The sequence below is a fragment of the Camponotus floridanus genome, unplaced genomic scaffold (assembly GCF_003227725.1).
Source record: "Camponotus floridanus strain SB8 unplaced genomic scaffold, Cflo_v7.5 scaffold102, whole genome shotgun sequence".
Lineage (NCBI taxonomy): Eukaryota > Metazoa > Arthropoda > Insecta > Hymenoptera > Formicidae > Camponotus > Camponotus floridanus.
In genome coordinates, this window is record NW_020229218.1 from 459706 (window position 1) to 479269 (window position 19564).

Here is a 19564-nt window from a genome sequence, read left to right on the forward strand (position 1 = left end):
TTATAATAACGTCAAATATATTTGCATTTTAATTGTAATGAATAAACTGTTTTAATATCAGTGCAATAACATATTTATAAACATATACATACTTGTTATAAAGACAACATATTTAAAACATTTCTAAAACATTTTATCAAAACGTTCTTGCATAATACGATTAGTAAACAGAACTGTCATAACATACAATCAGCACTGAAAAGAGAAAGAGAACGGACAAAAATGGAAAAAGCAGATAATGACTAAAATGAATCGATCGAATTTTTATGGGGTGTCGCGGAAATATACATGCGTATCCATCTCGAACGCGCGCGAGGAGCCGTGTCACATGACGATTGACAGGCGAGTAAAATGTCAAGCGGGTGGATCGACGACACGCTTGGCATCTCCACCGCCCGCCGCGCGCTCCAAGAGTTGCGACCAAACTCGTGACCACGTTCGATAAAAAAAAAAAAAAAAAAAAAAAAAAAAAAAAAAGAGTTTAAAATAAAAAAGAAAAATTAATGTATCTAAAATATCCTTTTCACAATAGCACAAATGGGACGTTAAACGGCACGAAATTACGAGTGACAGCTATGTGCCCGAAACATCAAAACATCGTTCATAACATTCGTTACAATGTACAATCGATGCGTGGTAACAAGTCTGGACGCACCTTTATGCTACGCCGCGCTTTGCGCGCGCGAGATGCACCGTCGGTAGGAGAAACGCCTACGTGTAAACACTCCTCTCTGTCTCTCTATCCTCCCTCTCCCTCTCTCTCTCTCTCTCGCTTTCTGTTATTCTATCTTGCCCTCCCGCCAACTCCTCCTCGGTCGTTTGCTCGCGATCTATTTCGCTGGCAATAACGAGCGCGTATATGATCGTCGAGAAAAATAATCCGAGAGACAAAGACAGAGATGTAAGGAGGCATCGTTTCTTCTCGGAATCTCGACGCAAATTCGCTCGCTCTTGACAGCTTTCGAGGGAATCGCTAGCGGGAAAACTAGCAGCAACGCGTCCCGATGTACGATGCCGTGTACGGCGAAGCGATGACTGAGAGTGCGGTTGATTCGTCGACAAACGGTTATGTCGTCTTCCTCGGAGGGAAAAAAATGCCTCGTGCGATGCGTCGCGGGCGAAGCAAAACGCGGGTCGTGCACGTAAGCGCGCGTAGCCTTGACGTCAACGTCGTTGACGCGGCGAGCGAGCGGGCGAGCGAGCGAACGGGCGAGCGAACGAGCGAGCGGCGACCGCGGCCGCGAACGTTTCCACGGCCTCCCAGCGTATCCGCGTCGTCGCGACTCGCGCGGATCTCACCGTCGTACGTGAATCGCGCGATATCTCGGATAATGCGCGACGAAAAAGGCATAAATACGGCGAGACGTGCGCGCGCGACGCGTCCGTCCGGGCAGCCATTTGCTGCCGTGTGCTGACGGTAGGACGGAAATAAAAGGTATACGTACGAGAAACGCAGCACGGTAGCGGCCTACGGCCAACGGACACGCTCGCGTTGGGCGGGTCCGGCGGTGCGGACGTACCCGCCGAGCTTTCGCGAGCCATCCGCTGAATCTGTCAACGCGACCCGCGAAAAATATTTGGATTTTTCTTACCTGGAACGGGATCCGCTACGGCTAAAAGGATTCTTCAGCTTCGAATATCGCGACCCCACGCCACTCGTGCGGCATACGGCCAGTGTACGGGGAAAATCTCCCCGTTACCATTGGCTTATTTCAGATAAGCCGCAAAAAGTAAGCCAATCAGCGCCGACCTTTTATGTTTTGGTGCGTTTCTTTTTGCCCCCCACCAAATAAAATGTCGGCTGATCGAAAGGGCGGGAAAATGCGTGCGGGCAAAGCTGCGAGTTAGACGGCAAACGCAGCCGACCTCGTCGCCGTCGTGGCCGCCTCCTCGAGGGCGGACGCGTCCGACGACCGATCCCGCGCGTCGTCTCTCCCTTCGTTCGCCGATACATCCTCACGACCGTCTCCGCGACATCATTGAGGTTAGGCATCGTTTCTATCGTAGATGGCGCCAGTCGACGCCGAGGCGACCGAGCTGATGCAGGATTGCCAACGTCGGAGCGAAAAAAAATCAACGGAGAAAACTCGAGACTTGTCCTTGCCACGCCGTCGTCTGCTCCTGCCATCTTCTTGTCCAAGAAATTCAATCGCGCGTCCCGAAATCAACTTTATTGTTTGGAAGAAAATACGTCGCGCGAAAAACACACCGGTTTTTCCCACTTTTTATCGTTCGAAGCTTTTTATCGAGAAGACGGAAAAGTTAATCGATCGTTTTTCTAGAGTGAAAAGAAACGTATGTTCTCAACATTGGCGTGATAAAAATATGTAAATCGACTCCTTCGTATTCACTAGGCTTTAATAATAAGCGGATACTTAAAAATTATCATTGATTCGTAAATATATAATTAAACAATATCTCCACGTATATAAATTATCCTCCTATCGCATCGCACAAATAGAATTGTTTTCGCGCCGAATCCGATCACGCGAGAATTGTTCTGAAATGCAACATGTGGAAATCGGCAACAAATGCGATTACAAATCACGTTTAATAATATTTTCAGTTTCAAGAGTTGGCAGTCGTAGTATCACTAGACTTGCGCATGTGTTGGGTGCGGACGTGTGTGTATGTGTGCGTACATGTGCGCGTGAAATACGAGTAATGCGTGACATGCAGGCTCATTTCGCACACACCTTTTATTGATTTTCCAAACATTTTTAAGCAGCGTTTAGAAATGTCAAACATAAACGGAGAGGGACCGAACGCCCCGCGTCGCGCTGTTTACGACTTTGGATTTTATTCGGGCCGCGTTCAACGCGCATGCGCGGAGAAAAAAAAACGCCGACACCGAGCACTCGGCGAGATACCCCCCTCGTCTCGTGGGCCAAACATCTTACGGGAAACGGAGTGACGCGCAGTCGAAAACGATATCGTCGTGCGTGCATATGTGCATTCGGTCGAGTAAACAGTAAAAATCTGCCTCGAGCGAGAGACCCTTGGATTGTGCTCGCGCGTTCGCGGGAGCATCGTAACTCGAGCGTAAATTATCGGCGCGTGTCGTGTCGTGATTAAAATTGCCCTACGTGCGTACGTACTTGCGTGCTGCGTGCTAACTCGATCTGACCGTTGCCGGCTTCGTGCGGCAGCGAAACTTGGCCGAGATCCCCGTCCGGGATCGCGGATCTTTCCACGGATCGTCGTCGATTTCCCGCGAACAAAGACTGGGCGACCGGCGAGGTAGATCCGCGAGGTAGACCGCGTCCCGAAAGGGACGGACAGGCGAATCTATAAAGGAGGAGGTAGGGGAACGCTCGGCTCGGCGAGCTCGGGGCCTCGGATTGATCGCGCGCGCGGAAGAAAATTATGAGCGAGCGACGTCGCTTAGCGTGCTGCTGTCATCGTCGTCGTCGTCGTCGTCCCCGTCCCGCGGCCGTCGCCGTCCGTTCCACGATCGGAGAAGGCTTTTGACACGAGCGCAACGTGCGCGCGAATCGTCGTCGTCGACGCGGACGACGCTACCGCTAGATACTAGGCAGCGAGACGAGAATCGTCGTCAGCGGGGCAGAATGAACGGCTTCAGCACCGGCGAGGAGGACTCCCGGGGAGCGGCCGACCAGATCTGTTGCCTCGTCGACGAGGGTGAGCGATGCTCCCGCCCGGCCGGCAACGCGTCCTACAGCAAACGCATCCAGAAAACCGTCACCCAACGGCGGCTCAAGCTTAATCTCGATCACATGGTGCGTATGACATATGCAAAAAAACGTAAACGCGTGCGCTTCTTTCAACTGCTCTCTCCTCTCTTTCAACATCGGTATTTTATGTCGGCGATATATTTATCGATATTTCGATATTATTCGCGATAATTACAGCCACGTCAACCAAAATTCAGTTATATTTCGGATAAACGGCCGATACGATGTTAAATTATTACTGTCTTGGGTGATACATCTTGAGAAGTCAAACACTGACAGACGCATTGCTAAACCTGTCACTTTAATGTAATAAATAGTATTTTGTTATCAGATGTTTATAAGAGCATTTTATAAATTTGTCAGAATTTAACGTTTTATATTTGACAAATTAATTATTTGAAATACTGAATATGTTTTAATCAAACCTTTTTGTAAACTGTGACACTTTAGATATTGTATCTGCATGAAACTGTTGTCACTGTTAATAATTTTTTATTCTTTTTTTGTGTATCGGGTACAGGCAAGACACATATATATCTGTGATTATCACAAGCAAGTGATTCAATGCGCAAGGACTAAGCAGCAGCAGCAACGTAGGCGCAAAGATTCCGAAGAGGATTCCGGTGAAACTGACAACGATCTCCCAGAGGTTGATCTCTTCCAATTGCAAGTTGGTACTTTGAGGCGGTACAAAAGGCACTACAAAGTTCCCACACGTCCCGGTCTTAACAAAGCTCAGTTAGCAGATGTAAGTATATAATCTTTTCTCAATTTTTAATTCTATTATTTATTTATACTATTATTTATTTTTTTCATATAATATATGCGAAATAATATTATTATTAATTTTTTTCATATAATATATGCGAAATAATAATACAATAGTAATAATGAGATATAAAAAATATATAGACATAAATAAAATTATGATATATAAATTTTGAATTATTCACAAAATATATCAAAACATCAATATACATATTACATTTTAGATACGTTTTAAAATATTATACTCGCACTTTAAGTATTTTTTAAATAATATTTATGCTTTTTGTCATTGTTAAATATTTTCATGATGATAAATTTAAGAATTATTTGAATATCCTTTTGTTACAGACTCTCATGAAGCATTTTAAGACCATCCCTGTAGTGGAAAAGGAAGCTTTAAGTTTCTTCATATATACTGTTAAGACAAATGCAAATAAATTGGATCAAAAAAATGGTTTGAGTAGTAGCGATACAACCTAGCGTGGTCAGAAAATTTCCCATGTCATTGATATATTAAAAATTAGTTATGTGATAAGTATCGATTTTTACTTGTTAATACATACATGTATTTTATAAGAAACTGTATATAAAGTATATATAAAGTATATATATATATATATATATATATATATATATAGTATATGTATATATATTATTAGTATATATATTATATATCCTTGACACATACATACATATATACTGTGTGTATACATACATATATAATGTGTATGTACACACACACACACACACATATATATATATAAAATATATACATTATATATATATATATATATATATATATATATATATATATTCTCCAATACATCAAAATCATTGACCATTTTATTTTATGTCTTTCACCGCACGTTTCGCAATATTGTACGTAGATTTTAACATGATATAAAGATGTGCGGCCGAGTTGCTGGCGATTTCGTTTTAGAAATTGCGAGCGACAATATATTTTGGAAGAAATTTCACGAAGAGAACAATTATTATAAAATAAACAAGACTTGTACAAAATCAATGCATTTTTCTTACATATATCTTTACCTTTATTGAAAAAAAGAACAAAATACATAGAATATATGTTCCGTTGTTTCGGGATCTCGATATATATATATTTCCGAGATGTACATGCTAAAGTATATGAATATATATGTGTACAAGCAAGGGGACAAGTCAAGTGCACTGTACAATGTTCACTCTATTCTCGGTTTTTATTCAATGTAAAAGTAAGCACAATATGATTTTTGTGCCTTCTTTATGCTTGTTGATTAATAAACTATGATCATTATTAATTTGCTTTCACAATTCGAATCTTGATAAAAATTTTTATTCTTTTACGAGAATAATAGATTATAAGTAAAAATATATAAATTGCATAAAAAATATTTACAGTGGGTAGACAAAATATTTCAAACATGTATGTTTCTCAAAATTATAAAATATAAAAAAGAATACCTCAATGTATCTAAAATTGAAATAATTTTTTATAATTTTATAATTATTTTAAAAAACGATACAGTTTATTAATCCTAATATCTGAATATAACAAAATACAAGAAAAATTATCTAACTGAGAAAGTATTTATCACATAATGCTATCAAGCAATAGTGACACAATAAGTTTTAATATTTTATTAGGTATTCATTACAGCTTATAGTTTTTTTTTGATAATGATTTGACAGATTTTTCTATACTGTTTGTTAAAATCTTTAAACATTCTTTGGACAATATCTTTTTTCAATTAATTTTATTAGAAATTGTTTTTAGATTTAAATCAGATATCAAAATTTTTTTCAATTGATTAATAATCATGTATGATGTAAAGCTTTTGGTAACATTATATATTGTTATCTAATTCTTTAATTTCTTAAATTAAATAAAGATTGATCAATTTTCTTAGAAAAATCTGCAGTGAAGATATTTAAGTCAGTGTACACAAGCTCTGATATTTATGTAATAGAGTAGAATAGTTTCTCTTAAAATACATAGTTAGTTTTGATCTTTATTCAATTCGATTACAGTTTAGTAATCAATTTGATCTGAGCTTGTATTTGCCTAGACATTCTCATTCTTAGACATATTTCTTATTTTTAGCTTTTTTAGCATTGTATTTGATTGTTATTCTTCATCTGAATTAATATTGTTTACATTTAAAAATAATTATGATAATTCAACTAATTTAATGCATGCTATTTTTACCCACTGTATACATACTTAAAATTATAATTTATTATATAATTAAATCAACTCTATTGCGAGGCAGCAAAGTTATTCTCAATGCAATCTCTTGCAGCAAATTTTCCAAACATTGTATACAGTTTTGTCATATAGCAGAATTATCTTGTTTTTTTTATCATTCCAGTCCTTTCATTTTTTTTTTTGTATCTTAACAAAGCAACCTACTGTAATTTTATAATGCAATATAGGTGCATGGTGCAATATATACGCTTTTATTACAGTCTAACATTACCAATATTATTATTATTGTTATCATTGTTTAATATTAATGTACCATAATAGTAGAGCAGTTACTGTTACTTGAATTACCATTATTCTATCACTAAAACTTATATAGCAAAACTCGGATTATCCGAATGCTGAATGACCAAATGTATGATTATCTAAAATCAACATGTTCATTACAGTATAAACGTTCAGATAACCGAAGTTTGTACTTGTATTACATATCGTCGGTATATTTATATATATTAGCACACATTAGTTATGTATATGATATAGCGTCTGCATGTGATGGAGAAATTCGTTATAAAAAAATTTGGAATTTATATCTTCCCCGAATCTGGTTGTTTCTATCACTATAATCGAATTTTTGCAAGTAAATTTTTCTCTTTTCCGGACAATATCAACAGTGTACATAATATATACAACAGTCAGTAATACTATGTTAGTAATATCGTCCTGTACTCTCGTATCTTGCTGCGCTCGAGTGCTCGAATTAGAATAAAATCATCAGTTTTTCCTGTCCCATATGTATCCATCATACAACTTATACAGTTCCAACTTCTTCTGGATCATAATTTTTCACTCTTTTATTGTATGCGATTATTTCCTGCATTAAAATTTATTCCATTAAATTTGCAAACTGTTTATATAGATAATCGATTACTATATGGCAATAGAAATCTATCAAATATAAATATAATCCTGATTATTTTAAACACATTTTTATATAAACATACTCTCTCGTATCTGGCTCTATCTTCCTCTGCAATTGCCATGTATTTAGATTTTGTTTGCAGATCCGTGCTCATCCACAATTTTCCTAATTCCTTCGCAATGTCACCTACTCCCATCTCGGGGTGCAATTCTCTCATCTTGCCACGTAACTCTTGGCAAAAGTAAAAAAACGCGGATCTACAACATATTAACACAGAGATGCAACAGACATAAGTATCTTAATTGTATAAGCATCAATATTCGATAACTTGTATTGATCAAAATATCTTCATTTGAATGTTTTTAGAAAATGCATCCAATGATTGTTACAGCATGTATATGAAGATGTACGTCTTGAAAATAAAATTCTATCATCATTCATTTACAACTTAACATACAATGCTCGTTTTGGTGCATCTTTGTCTCTATATCTTTTTGTTCCTCTGCGTGTTGGTCTCTCTGGTTCCTCATGACCAGTATAATGTCTATCGTAGTAATACATTTTCTTAGTATTGCAATGTGCATTACCATCTTCCAAATGTACAATCTGCAAAATTCATTCATTAATTTTAACTATTCTCCATATGACTTCATATGTGATTTTGATTGCAAGGCATATATTAATACATTTTTTGTGTCAGTTAAACATGACTGTGTAATTAAACTAGTGTAGTTTTTCTTTCTCTGAAATTGTTTATTTCTTAATTTTTCCAAATTTAAATCATTATTAGATCATTGTACTAATCGTTATACCTCATTCTTCACTGGCACTGCATTGATGATGAAATTTTTACTCTGACCAGTGGACCACTTGGTTTGGTTAGTAGAGACACTTGATACATTGTTAGGTTTCATCACGCCTTCTCCACCACATTCTACAAAGGTAATAATATAAACTACAATATATATCCATGAAGTAATTTTTATATACATATAATACTATATACCTGGTGCCATATTAGTCTGGCCAACAATCATAGTGTCTCTCATACCAGAATTTAAAGAATTATCACCAGTTTTTGTAAGATATACATTCTTTCTATCTGATGATTCCATGATTGCAATCTCTTTCTTACAATTCAAAACTTGTGACACAATTTATTAAAGCTGTAGTTATCTGCCAATGATAATATTCAATTATTCTTTACACAAATAAATGATAATGTGTGTGTGTGTGTGTATAAGGTTTGTGCCAAAATTTGAAGACAACAATCGCTCATCTTAGACTTGCTCCAAAAATGATAATTTAATTTGACGCACTTTAACGCAAATAATATTTCAATATTTTAAACATGTTTAAAATATCAATGTTTAAATTATTTAATTAGAAATAGAAATAGAGAAAAGAGCAGGAGTAGAAAAGAAAAATTTTTTTAAAATTAAAATCAAATTAAAATCAAATTCTCCTTTAACTATCTTTCTCTTTATTAATACATTTTATTATAAATTGTCTTGTTTAACATATTATTTTGTTATTATTCTTGAATATTGGAATTAAAATGTATTTTTCAATTATTATTGAGTAAAATTTATAGGAAAAAAAAATTGAATATTAAAACGAATTTGTTAGATTTGTTCTTTTTGACTGTAAATTTTCTTAAAACTTTCAAGAACGCACTTATATTGTTTCAAAGTCGGAAGAAAAAATATAAGTACACAAAACTAAGGAGAATCTATATTGCAGATCTATATCGTCGAATTTACGCGATGTCCTCTCTTTTTTCTCCGGAATAACTACCAATGAAGAATTATGAAAATTTTTACAAAATTGCAAGTAAAGTCGCGTCTCGAGCACTCGTTCGGTTAATTGCTTACCAGACGTCGCGGACGCGACACTCGAAGTGGGAGGTGGGTTTTCGCGATCGCGTAAGAACCAATGATCAGCGAAAAGAGAACTGTCAAACACGTTGAACGGATAATCTCATAGAGATTAATAACCGAGCTCGATAATCGATGCCTGCGTGAAACGAATGCAACTATCGGGACGACGAGGCAACGTCATACGTGAGAGTAATCGCGACCATCGTCCCGCGGATGATAAAAGAAATTATCGCGAAAGAGAGATACAACGCGAGATACAACGATTTGATCGCCTATTTCCAACTTGACGTCTCGACGGTCGCGAGAATTGTCAACGTGACGATACGACACGACACGACGTTGGATGGGATGAAAAAAAAGTAAGAGAGCGGAGTAAAGACCGGAACCCGACTCGGATGTAACAGTATGCGATGTCTGACGTATATGTAATGTGTATGCGTGTATATATTATATATATATGTATTGTTAGTGTATATGCATGCTATGCGCACGGCTATATACATGCATAGCCGCACGTATGTAGTACATTATTCTTCACCTAAGGATCCGCTCATTCGCGCGGGTATCGCATCTTCACGATTACGCGATGACTTTTCGTAAACGACAATCCCTAGAACGTAATGTCTGCCGTTACACACCTTCGTACGTGTATATATGTATGCGTACACCCGATAATTGTCGCGCGAAACAATCAACGCGTTATGTGTCGGGAACTCTTCGCCGAGATAGCAGCGTTCGACTATGTAACATCATGATACTTAGTTGCGCGACTCTGCGATATTTTCTCAAGGCCGAGCTATCTAGCTTGTTGAAACGCACCGATTGGCTAACGAAGACTAGGGAATTTCTGGGGAAATCTTTTGTACTCGGCGATATTTATTTTTTAAAAGAGATAAATTTCATACATCATCGAATATCGGGTCGATATTATTTATCGTAATTCGTTGAAATATTGAAAAATAAAGAAAGTGTAAATATTGAAGCGCGTTTCGCAAAAAACGCCTCTTGAATCGCCATTTTCTAACAAAAGTGTACATTTTCGATTATGGCGGATTGAAGAGCCAATCAAAAATCATTATTTCGTATTTTCGCTTAAGAAACCCTCGTAACCTTAGTTTTTTAGCGCCATTGAATGATTTCGAATTGTATCGCTTTTTCTTATATTATATAAAAAAAATATACGTTGGATCAATTGAAACTTAGATTTGTAATTAAAGTGAATTTAATTTTGCGTAGACACGCTTTATATGTAATGAATAAAATTATTTGAATTGTTTGAACGGTGAGAAAAAAATATATTACACAAGAATCACAAATTGCAAGGTCCATAAATTTTTCTCAGCCATATTTCACACATGGATATGGTAATTTGCAACAAGTGCTTCGTCTCGATTTATAAAGGAAAACCGCCTTATAACATTACACAATGTGGTCACATTTATTGTCAGGATTGCCTACAACATGGTAATCGATAACAGAAGTAAATTTCAACTGATTAATTTTCCACTATTAATTTTCTACTATTGCATATTTTCTATTGCAGTGAAAAAACAGTGTTTTCAATGTAAATATATTAATCCCGCATATTTACTATTAGAAAAGCCACTGATGCCTAAGAAGATCTCGGTTTTGACGCCTTTCAACGAGATTTTGGAAATATTATTAAACATGGAAATATCTCAGAGCAATCAGTTGACAATAACAATGGAGCGCTTTCGTATTCTTGTATATAAATTATATTTCTCATATTTCTCTCACTTATTTTTATATATTTCTTAAATATACTTTATACTTCTTTTATTTTCCTATGTATATCTTTAAATTTTGACAACGATATAATAATGATATGCGATTGTGCGCTTCAAGGACAACAAATATGAGATGTCGAAAAGGTATTATATTCTATTGCGACGCAATATGAAAATATTGCTAGACAAGTATATGTATTTAAAAACTGAAAAAAAGAAGCTGGATGAGGAGCTGCTGCAAATGATGCAGTCCACTCCGAAATCTACATCAAATACGATGAACTCCCAGCCTTCTGCTTCTACGATTTCACTAAACACACGGTAAAATAAAAAAAAAGCACAAATCAATCGAATAACATTGATTTTGATGCATCTTACGGCTATCGCTGTATATTTTAGAACGAAATTAAATCATTATTATCGTTACTATATGTAAAAAGAATGAAAGCAAAAGAAGCAAAAGATATCTAAATAATGTGATTCTTTTTGTAAATGTTCTCTTGTGCTCATTGATCTTACTGTTTACAGATATTCCTCAGGATCGTTGAGTCATCTGAAATTTTCTAATTTGAATTTGTCTGATGCGACAGATATATCTATGCGATCCGTTAATCGAAGAAATCGGTATAAAATCGATGATAGTTTTTGCATATCTGAAAATAATAGACTTCCAAAAACGACCAATCTCCTTTTTCACATTTAAAACAATTCGCGAATTACAATTTTGTAAAATAAATTCTTTTCTTTGTATTATTTTTTATAATTACGTTATTTCAAACTTGTTATATCATTTTGTTTAAATTATAAAGACAAGCGAGAATTAATAAATTTAATGTGCAATTAAAAAATGGTGATTAATCTTGTAGAAAAACATTAAGTTCTTTTATGTATTCTGTGAAAGATTGTATTATATGTAAAACATCGTGTATATATATGTAATACATTTTAATTAGTATATTTTATAATTTGATTATAATTATTATTATAATACTAATATAATTTATTATAATTATACATACATTACAATTTATTACATTATTCTTTATACATTATAATGTTTGATTTCATAAATTTGACATTTTGTAAATAAAATACGCAATTAACGAATAGATTAATTGTTTTGCAAAAATACGATTTTTATATTTTATAGATTTCTTGAGATATACATCTTTTTTTATAATATTGTAACAATCTTTATATTTTTTATTTTATATTTAATTATTTCATAAATCTTCGTACATCTAGAAATAATTCGTATAGTATGCGCAGTCTGTATTTGAATTCAAATTGGAATAAAAAAATTATATTTAGTCGATAAAATAGATATAGATGGTAATTCTTGTCATTGATAAAAATATTAGCGATGGACAATATGTGATTAATATGTAATATTAGACAATAATAATACACAGAGAGAGAAAGAAACTACACAAAATTTATTTATATTAAAAATTTATTTAATATAAATAAGCATATTGCATTACAACACTCGTATTATGACATTTAATGCACATAGTATGGAACACAACCAGAAATTGTGCACATTATGTGTTACTCATTGAAAACAATTGTAAATTGGCTTCGTAGTTCATATTCATTTCTATGTCCACAGAGGGCAGATCGCACCCTTTCAAGGATCAAGCGAGCTAGGGTTTCTCTCATTTTTCTCTCTAGTATTACATGTTATTTATTGAATAATTTTCATGAATAGTCGATCGATTCATGTAATTTCAATATGCAATTTATATAGCATGACGCGTGATACGCACGAGTGTAATGTGATTTCTCATTACATGCGATACCAATTGAAATATATTATTCCGCATTATGGCAGAAACAACTAATAATGATAATAATATGTCGAATATTGATAATAACATAATGAAAAATATGTTAGATGATGAGCTTCCCGATAATTTACCGGAGGTAATTAAATAATATTGAAATTATTATAATGTTGAATAATGTATGTCGTAAAATTGATACATGAAAGATGTAAAGATGTGTCGATATTAATTATATTCGTGCATGTAGTTTGCAAGAATAAAACATGTAGATTTTATTATTATAAAACAATGTTTCTAATATTTTAGATTGTGTCTATCAAAACAGAAGACAGTATTTTTCGAGAGATATCAGAACATATTAAACATACTACAAAATCAAACAATTCGCAAATAGGTAGAATACAAGAAAATAATGTAGAAGAACTTAATGCCAAAGAAGATGGGGAAATTGATGACAAAAAAGCTCACAAAGCAAAATTACAAAAGCAGGTTGAAACTGGAGAAATTACTCCATTTGAAGCAGTATCTGAGCAATCAATTTTAGATCAAAAAGAAAGGTATAATGTCATATAATATTTATATTAGTTTAACATAATAATTAAATAATATAATATACAATGAAATATAAAATATATAATTAAATTTCGTTCATATATAATAAAACATCTATATAGTTTTGAGCAATAAAATTTTCTAACTTAACTTTTAACTTAATAATTAAGTTAATTGACTTCTCTTCTTTTAAGAATTAATTTTTTAATATAATAATTAATTTAAGTTCATTTAACTTAAATTTTTATTGAATTTAATCTTTATTTAGTTTACCATTAAACAGATGAAAAATTGATTATAGAATAGAATAGAATAGGAAAAAGAGAATATTTATATGTAAAAATATTATAATATATTATAATATATGTAAAAATATTAAAACTTATTCATATTTATATTTTGCATTTTTCTAGAAGTACCAATAAAGAATCTCAATTGCTAGATCTTCAAAAGTATTTCAAACAGCAAGCTATTCTTGCGGAGCAAAAGAAAAAATTAAAGAAAATATCTAAGATTCCTTGTGACAAAGATTATCCAGAGCCAACCAAGAAAGCAAAATTATCCAATCTTGATACAAAAACAAATAAAAGATATCAAAAATCTAAATCTGATGAGAATAATAAAGATAATACTCTGCAAACAATAGATGAGGCAACTTGTTCAAATATGCAAACAAATGAAACTATAAATAATAGTTCGGATAGCGAATACATTCCTAGTGATAACGATTCGGGTAATAGTAATATGGTATTTGATACAGAAACTGAAAAATATATATATTTATATTTTTATTACTAGAAAAATATTTTTTAGATGCAGAAGATAAGATATCATGTGTATCTAAAAAGAAAAAAACTTTGGCTAAATCAGGATATGTACGCACAAAAAGAAGTATGTATTGATCAAAACAATGAATTGATTTTTTTTTGACATTACTGTATTTCTATTCCTATTATCATTTTATTTATATCATTTTATTTATTATTATTATATTTATGTACATCTTATTTTTATTTTGTATTATTCTTCTTATTATATATTATATTAATCTTATTTAATTTTTTAAATATGTTCAGCTCGAGATGACGGAGATAATCAAATATTTAAACAAAGGATGGAAACAAAATGTTACCCCAAAGATGAAGCAATGCATAAAATTAATGATCATTTTAAAGTGCCGCAATGTATTTGGGAAAAATTGTACAGGTAAAATATATACATCAAATATTTTATTATATAAATATTTAAAATGGATATATTACATTCTTATTATAGTATGTAATACATATATAAGATAAATGAGAGGACAGAGAGGAAAGATTTAAATTTAATATTTAGATTTTTTATGGATAATTTACATATTAATTTCTTGCAGTTCAATCATTACTTAGATATTAATTAGTTTCTCGCACTGTAACATTTAATATTTGGATTAATATATAATTAATATAATTTTTTTATTTATAAGTATTTTATTCATATAGATATCAAAGGGTTGCAGTTCAATGGCTTTGGGAATTACACAGTCGTAAATTGGGCGGTCTAATGGGTGACGAAATGGGATTAGGAAAAACTGTGCAAGTTATCGCATTTCTCGCTGGTTTAGATTGTAGTGAATTACTCTCTCACAATGGAAGGTATTAAACTTATTTATCTTAACTTAAACATTTTTTAAAAATATACATTATGTAGAATTCATACAAGAGATCTATAGAATATTATTATCTCAAAAAAGAGAGGAACACATTACATCACATCATTACATTACATCATTTTTGTTATTTATTATTATATTTATATATAAAGATGTGTTAATATATATGAAAAATAAACATTGTTTGCATGATAGATATAGAGGATTAGGTCCGACTATAGTTGTTTGCCCTGCTACTTTAATGGAGCAGTGGGTGAAGCATTTTCATGATTGGTGGCCTTTCTTCAGAGTCGTTGTACTTCATCATTCTGGGGGTTACAATGGTAGGTGTAAATAAAGCGAGATCAATTTTATAATAATTTAAGGATTTATTCATTAATTTTAGTAAAGAATTTTAATAAAAAATTTAGATGCCATTTTTGAACAGAAAAATATTTGTGTAACAGTAAAATTATCTCATAATAAGATATCTCATAATAAAAAGAAAATTAAAAGGAATTTATATTTTTCAGTTTTTATACACATTAATTATATCATTATCATTAATTATATCATTTATTTATGTTTAACTTGTTATATAAAGTAAATAATAACATTCAACAGTTAAAATTATATATTTTAACTATAAATATATTGATAATGTTCTCATTTCCCCTTCCCCAGGTGATCCAGAAAGTCTGATAGAATCCTTGCAAACCGGCGGAATACTCGTTACTTCTTACAACGGAATTCTTAAGCATAAAGATTTGCTCGTATCCAGTCAATGGCATTATGTTATTCTTGATGAAGGTCACAAGATTCGTAACCCCCAAGCAAAGGTGATTTAATTGTTAAAATTGGGGAAAATTATTCAGTATTCATATTTTTGTATACATTTCCTATCCGTACATTTAAATTTTATATTTGTTATATAATATTAGTTTATTTAATGAACAATTATAAAAGAAATGCAAGTATTGTATCGATTAAATTATAATTATGTAATATTTCAATAATAACTAACAGTACGAGCGATTGTTTCGCAGGTGAGCCGTGCAGTGAAACAATTCTCGACACCGCATCGATTGTTGTTGAGCGGTAGTCCGATGCAAAATTCGCTAAAGGAATTGTGGTCATTGTTCGATTTTATTTTACCTGGCAAATTGGGTACTCTGCCTGTATTTTTGGAACATTGCGCGACTCCCATAACACGTGGCGGTTACGCAAACGCTACTTCATTACAGGAAGCTACGGCTCTTCAAGTAGCCACTATGTTGAAAGACACCATCACGCCGTACATGCTTCGAAGGACGAAAAACGACGTGAAGCATCATCTCACTTTGCCAGAGAAAAATGAGCAGGTTGTTCTCCTTTTTCTAAAATAAGTGTTTATTTCTTTTTATAGACACACTATTACTCTTTTTTTTTTTTTACTTTTTGTCTTCTAGATATCTTTATTTTTTTTCTTTTATCATTACAGATTTTGTTTTGGAAAAACATGAACTTTGTCTTATATATTTTAATTAAATTAGAAATAAATTATTTCTTTTTGTTTTTTTCTTTGTCAGGTCTTATTCTGCAGCTTAACAGACGAACAGAAAAAGCTGTATAAAAAATATCTATGTTCGGAAGATGTAACCTTTATTTTACATGAGAAAAATAATCATGACACTGGAAGATATAGAGCAAGATTTCTCATTGCACTGTCAGCGTTGAGAAAAATATGTAATCACCCAGATTTGTTCCTATACACTAGGGAATTTGTAAGATTGTCAATTATGTTATATTAACAATTAATTAACAATTAATTAATTCTAATACTACGAATCTTGTTTTTATTTAAGGATTCGGATGAAGATATAACTTTGTCTGAAGAACAGTTAGAGAAATTTGGTTACTGGAAACGCGCTGGAAAAATGAATGTGGTTCGATCTCTTTTAAAAATTTGGCATAAACAACAACACAGAGTATTACTTTTCACTCAGGGAAGGCAGGTAAATAATTTTTTGACCATTACAAATAAATAAATTCCATATATGAAAAATATTTATCAAATTTCGAAAATAAGAATAATCGTAAAGAAAACGTTTTTTGATAATCAAGTATCACATTACAATGATGATTTTTTTTTTTTTTTATAAAAATATATATTAATATTTACGATTATTTAAATTAAAAATATAGATATGAATACAATGTCATTAAATATATTATTAATGTAACAAAAAATAAAATTGCATATTTTTTTTAACATATATTTTTTTCTTTGTAGATGATGCACATTTTGGAAAGTCTATTGCAACGCGAAGGATATACTTATTTAAGAATGGATGGAACAACAGCAATGTCCCAACGACAGCAAACAATTCACACATTTAATAATGTACATGTTAAGTCGTATTTATAGAAAAATTGATCTCTGTATAATGGAAATAATATCCATTATAATATTTTGACAAACTTTTTTCTTTCTTTCGAAAAGCGCCCGTCATATTTCGTATTCCTGTTGACTACGCGAGTAGGAGGTCTGGGAGTAAATCTGATCGGTGCAGATCGAGTAATCATTTATGATCCAGATTGGAATCCAGCTACAGATGCTCAAGCAAGGGAACGCGCATGGAGAATAGGCCAAAATAAACAAGTCACTGTTTACAGATTAATTACTGCTGGTACAATTGAGGAAAAGGTTGGTAACAACTAATTATCATATTTTACGAATTTTAAAAATTAAAATTTTTTTTCTAAAATTTGAATAAACATATTTTGAAAATAATATTCTATATATATTGCTTCTTTATTGTATTATTTTATGTAATACAGTAAAGAGAGCTCTTTATAATTTTTTTTCGTTTCAGATGTATCATAGGCAGATCTTTAAATTATTACTTTCGAACAAAGTTCTCGATGATCCACGCCAACGTCGATTGTTCAAAACAACAGATTTGGTAGAGTTATTTAATCTAAACGAACCAATAGATGGCAAATCTTCTGAATCTGACCATCTATTTAGAGAATCCAAATTAACGCCTGCATCTAGTGGCTTTTCTCTCAGTAAGATCGAGGAGATGAAAAAATTAGCTTCAGCTATCAGCAAGAAAATAAGTGCAAATGTAAAATCAACATGCAAAAATAACAGTGCAAATAATAGTACTTGTGAAGGAAAACAACAGGATGAACAAAATAATAATTCAAGATGTACCGAGATTCCTATTACGAAAAACGATGTATCTGTGGATCAAACATTATCTTCTAATCCAATTAGTATATCAAAATATAATGAAGATTCGAATACAAATTCAGATGCGGATATCGAAAGGAATAGTAATGTAGAAAATAAGAATACATTCAACAAGAGTAATCAGCAAACTATAATTACAGTAAGCTCTATCAGTGATAATTCCACGGAAGAGAAGAATAAATCTATTTTAAATGATGATAAAATTACTTCACATAATACATCGTCTATTTATAAACATAAAAAGCATAAAAGAGATTCACATTCGGGCAAGAGAAATATTTCCGCAATGTTTGAGGGAGAACGTGTTTCTTGTCTGATAGGTCGCCGATTAGGATATTTTAATGAAAAGGAAGAATCTATTTCGACGACTACAGACGATGATTATGTATTGAGAAAATTATTCACCAAATCAAGTAATATATTTATATTTAATATTATTTTTTAATTCATATGTTCAATCTATAATTTTATCTAATAATTAGATGAATATGTTTACATTTAACATTTATGTATAAATTTAAATATTATAGATTTAACAAAATCCACATACATTTTATATTAATTTAATGTTAATAGATTTTGCTAAATAAATAGTCAATATTTAAATATATAATAATTAAAATTATATTATATATGTTTCTAATATTTTTAATAATGAAAATTGAATATATGCACATTTTTTGTCAAATGTAATTAATATATAATTGTCTAAATAATTAATATATAAAAGTCTCACATGTGTAATTATATTAGATACATATATTTGCAACTTATTTAATATTTTTATGTTAAATACTAAATATTATATAAAAAACACACATGTAGAAATCTATATTTGTTTTAGCTGTCAGCTCCGCCTTTCAACATGAAGCAGTATTGTCGAATGCGTATCGTAACAGCGATAGCGAGAACACGTTGCAACGTTTCGCGCGTGAATCGGCGCAAGAAAGTATGAGTTTCGTACGTCAATCTGGAAAATTTTGCTGGAGGCCGGCATAGAATAATTTATAAAATATCAACTCTGTGTATTTATTTTCTTTTTCTAGTTTAATTTTTTACACATATATGCAATTTTTACATTTCTTATAGGAAAAAAAACTGCGAAAAAATCGTGAATATATAATCTTTGTATGTGTGC

The 19564-nt window shown here is 32.3% G+C and overlaps 4 protein-coding genes across 5 annotated transcripts; 3 read left to right on the plus strand and 1 right to left on the minus strand.

The window, feature by feature from the left end:
• The first annotated feature begins 2638 nt into the window (after positions 1 to 2638).
• LOC105259156 (histone deacetylase complex subunit SAP30 homolog) lies at positions 2639 to 5040 on the plus strand. Its single transcript, XM_011270910.3, has 3 exons — positions 2639 to 3740; positions 4216 to 4443; positions 4812 to 5040. The coding sequence occupies exons 1-3, from the start codon at positions 3570 to 3572 to the stop codon at positions 4941 to 4943; spliced, it is 531 nt and encodes a 176-aa protein (XP_011269212.1). The 5' UTR covers positions 2639 to 3569; the 3' UTR covers positions 4944 to 5040.
• A 1412-nt stretch (positions 5041 to 6452) lies between these two features.
• Positions 6453 to 10223, minus strand: LOC105259142. 2 transcript variants are annotated; one of them, XM_011270891.2, is made up of 6 exons: positions 10007 to 10223; positions 8595 to 8764; positions 8401 to 8522; positions 8046 to 8194; positions 7671 to 7845; positions 6453 to 7540 (listed from the first exon to the last, which is right to left on the minus strand). In XM_011270891.2, exons 2-6 carry the CDS (start codon positions 8701 to 8703, stop codon positions 7478 to 7480), a joined length of 618 nt encoding a protein of 205 aa, XP_011269193.1. In that variant the 5' UTR covers positions 8704 to 8764; positions 10007 to 10223; the 3' UTR covers positions 6453 to 7477. The 2 variants fall into 2 exon arrangements, with proteins under 2 accessions (XP_011269193.1, XP_025266199.1); XM_025410414.1 differs by lacking the exon at positions 10007 to 10223 and adding an exon at positions 9463 to 9866.
• A 553-nt stretch (positions 10224 to 10776) lies between these two features.
• On the plus strand, positions 10777 to 11926 carry LOC112638546. The gene is made up of 4 exons (XM_025410491.1): positions 10777 to 10932; positions 11012 to 11193; positions 11335 to 11537; positions 11745 to 11926. The coding sequence occupies exons 1-4, from the start codon at positions 10824 to 10826 to the stop codon at positions 11917 to 11919; spliced, it is 669 nt and encodes a 222-aa protein (XP_025266276.1). The 5' UTR covers positions 10777 to 10823; the 3' UTR covers positions 11920 to 11926.
• Positions 11927 to 12844: 918 nt separating this feature from the next.
• On the plus strand, positions 12845 to 19543 carry LOC105259439 (DNA excision repair protein ERCC-6). The gene is made up of 15 exons (XM_025410401.1): positions 12845 to 13142; positions 13310 to 13560; positions 13969 to 14288; positions 14369 to 14446; positions 14632 to 14761; positions 15040 to 15192; positions 15405 to 15532; positions 15873 to 16027; positions 16235 to 16549; positions 16757 to 16951; positions 17033 to 17182; positions 17461 to 17571; positions 17671 to 17874; positions 18044 to 18839; positions 19271 to 19543. Exons 1-15 carry the CDS (start codon positions 13044 to 13046, stop codon positions 19423 to 19425), a joined length of 3240 nt encoding a protein of 1079 aa, XP_025266186.1. The 5' UTR covers positions 12845 to 13043; the 3' UTR covers positions 19426 to 19543.
• The last annotated feature ends 21 nt before the right edge of the window (positions 19544 to 19564 follow it).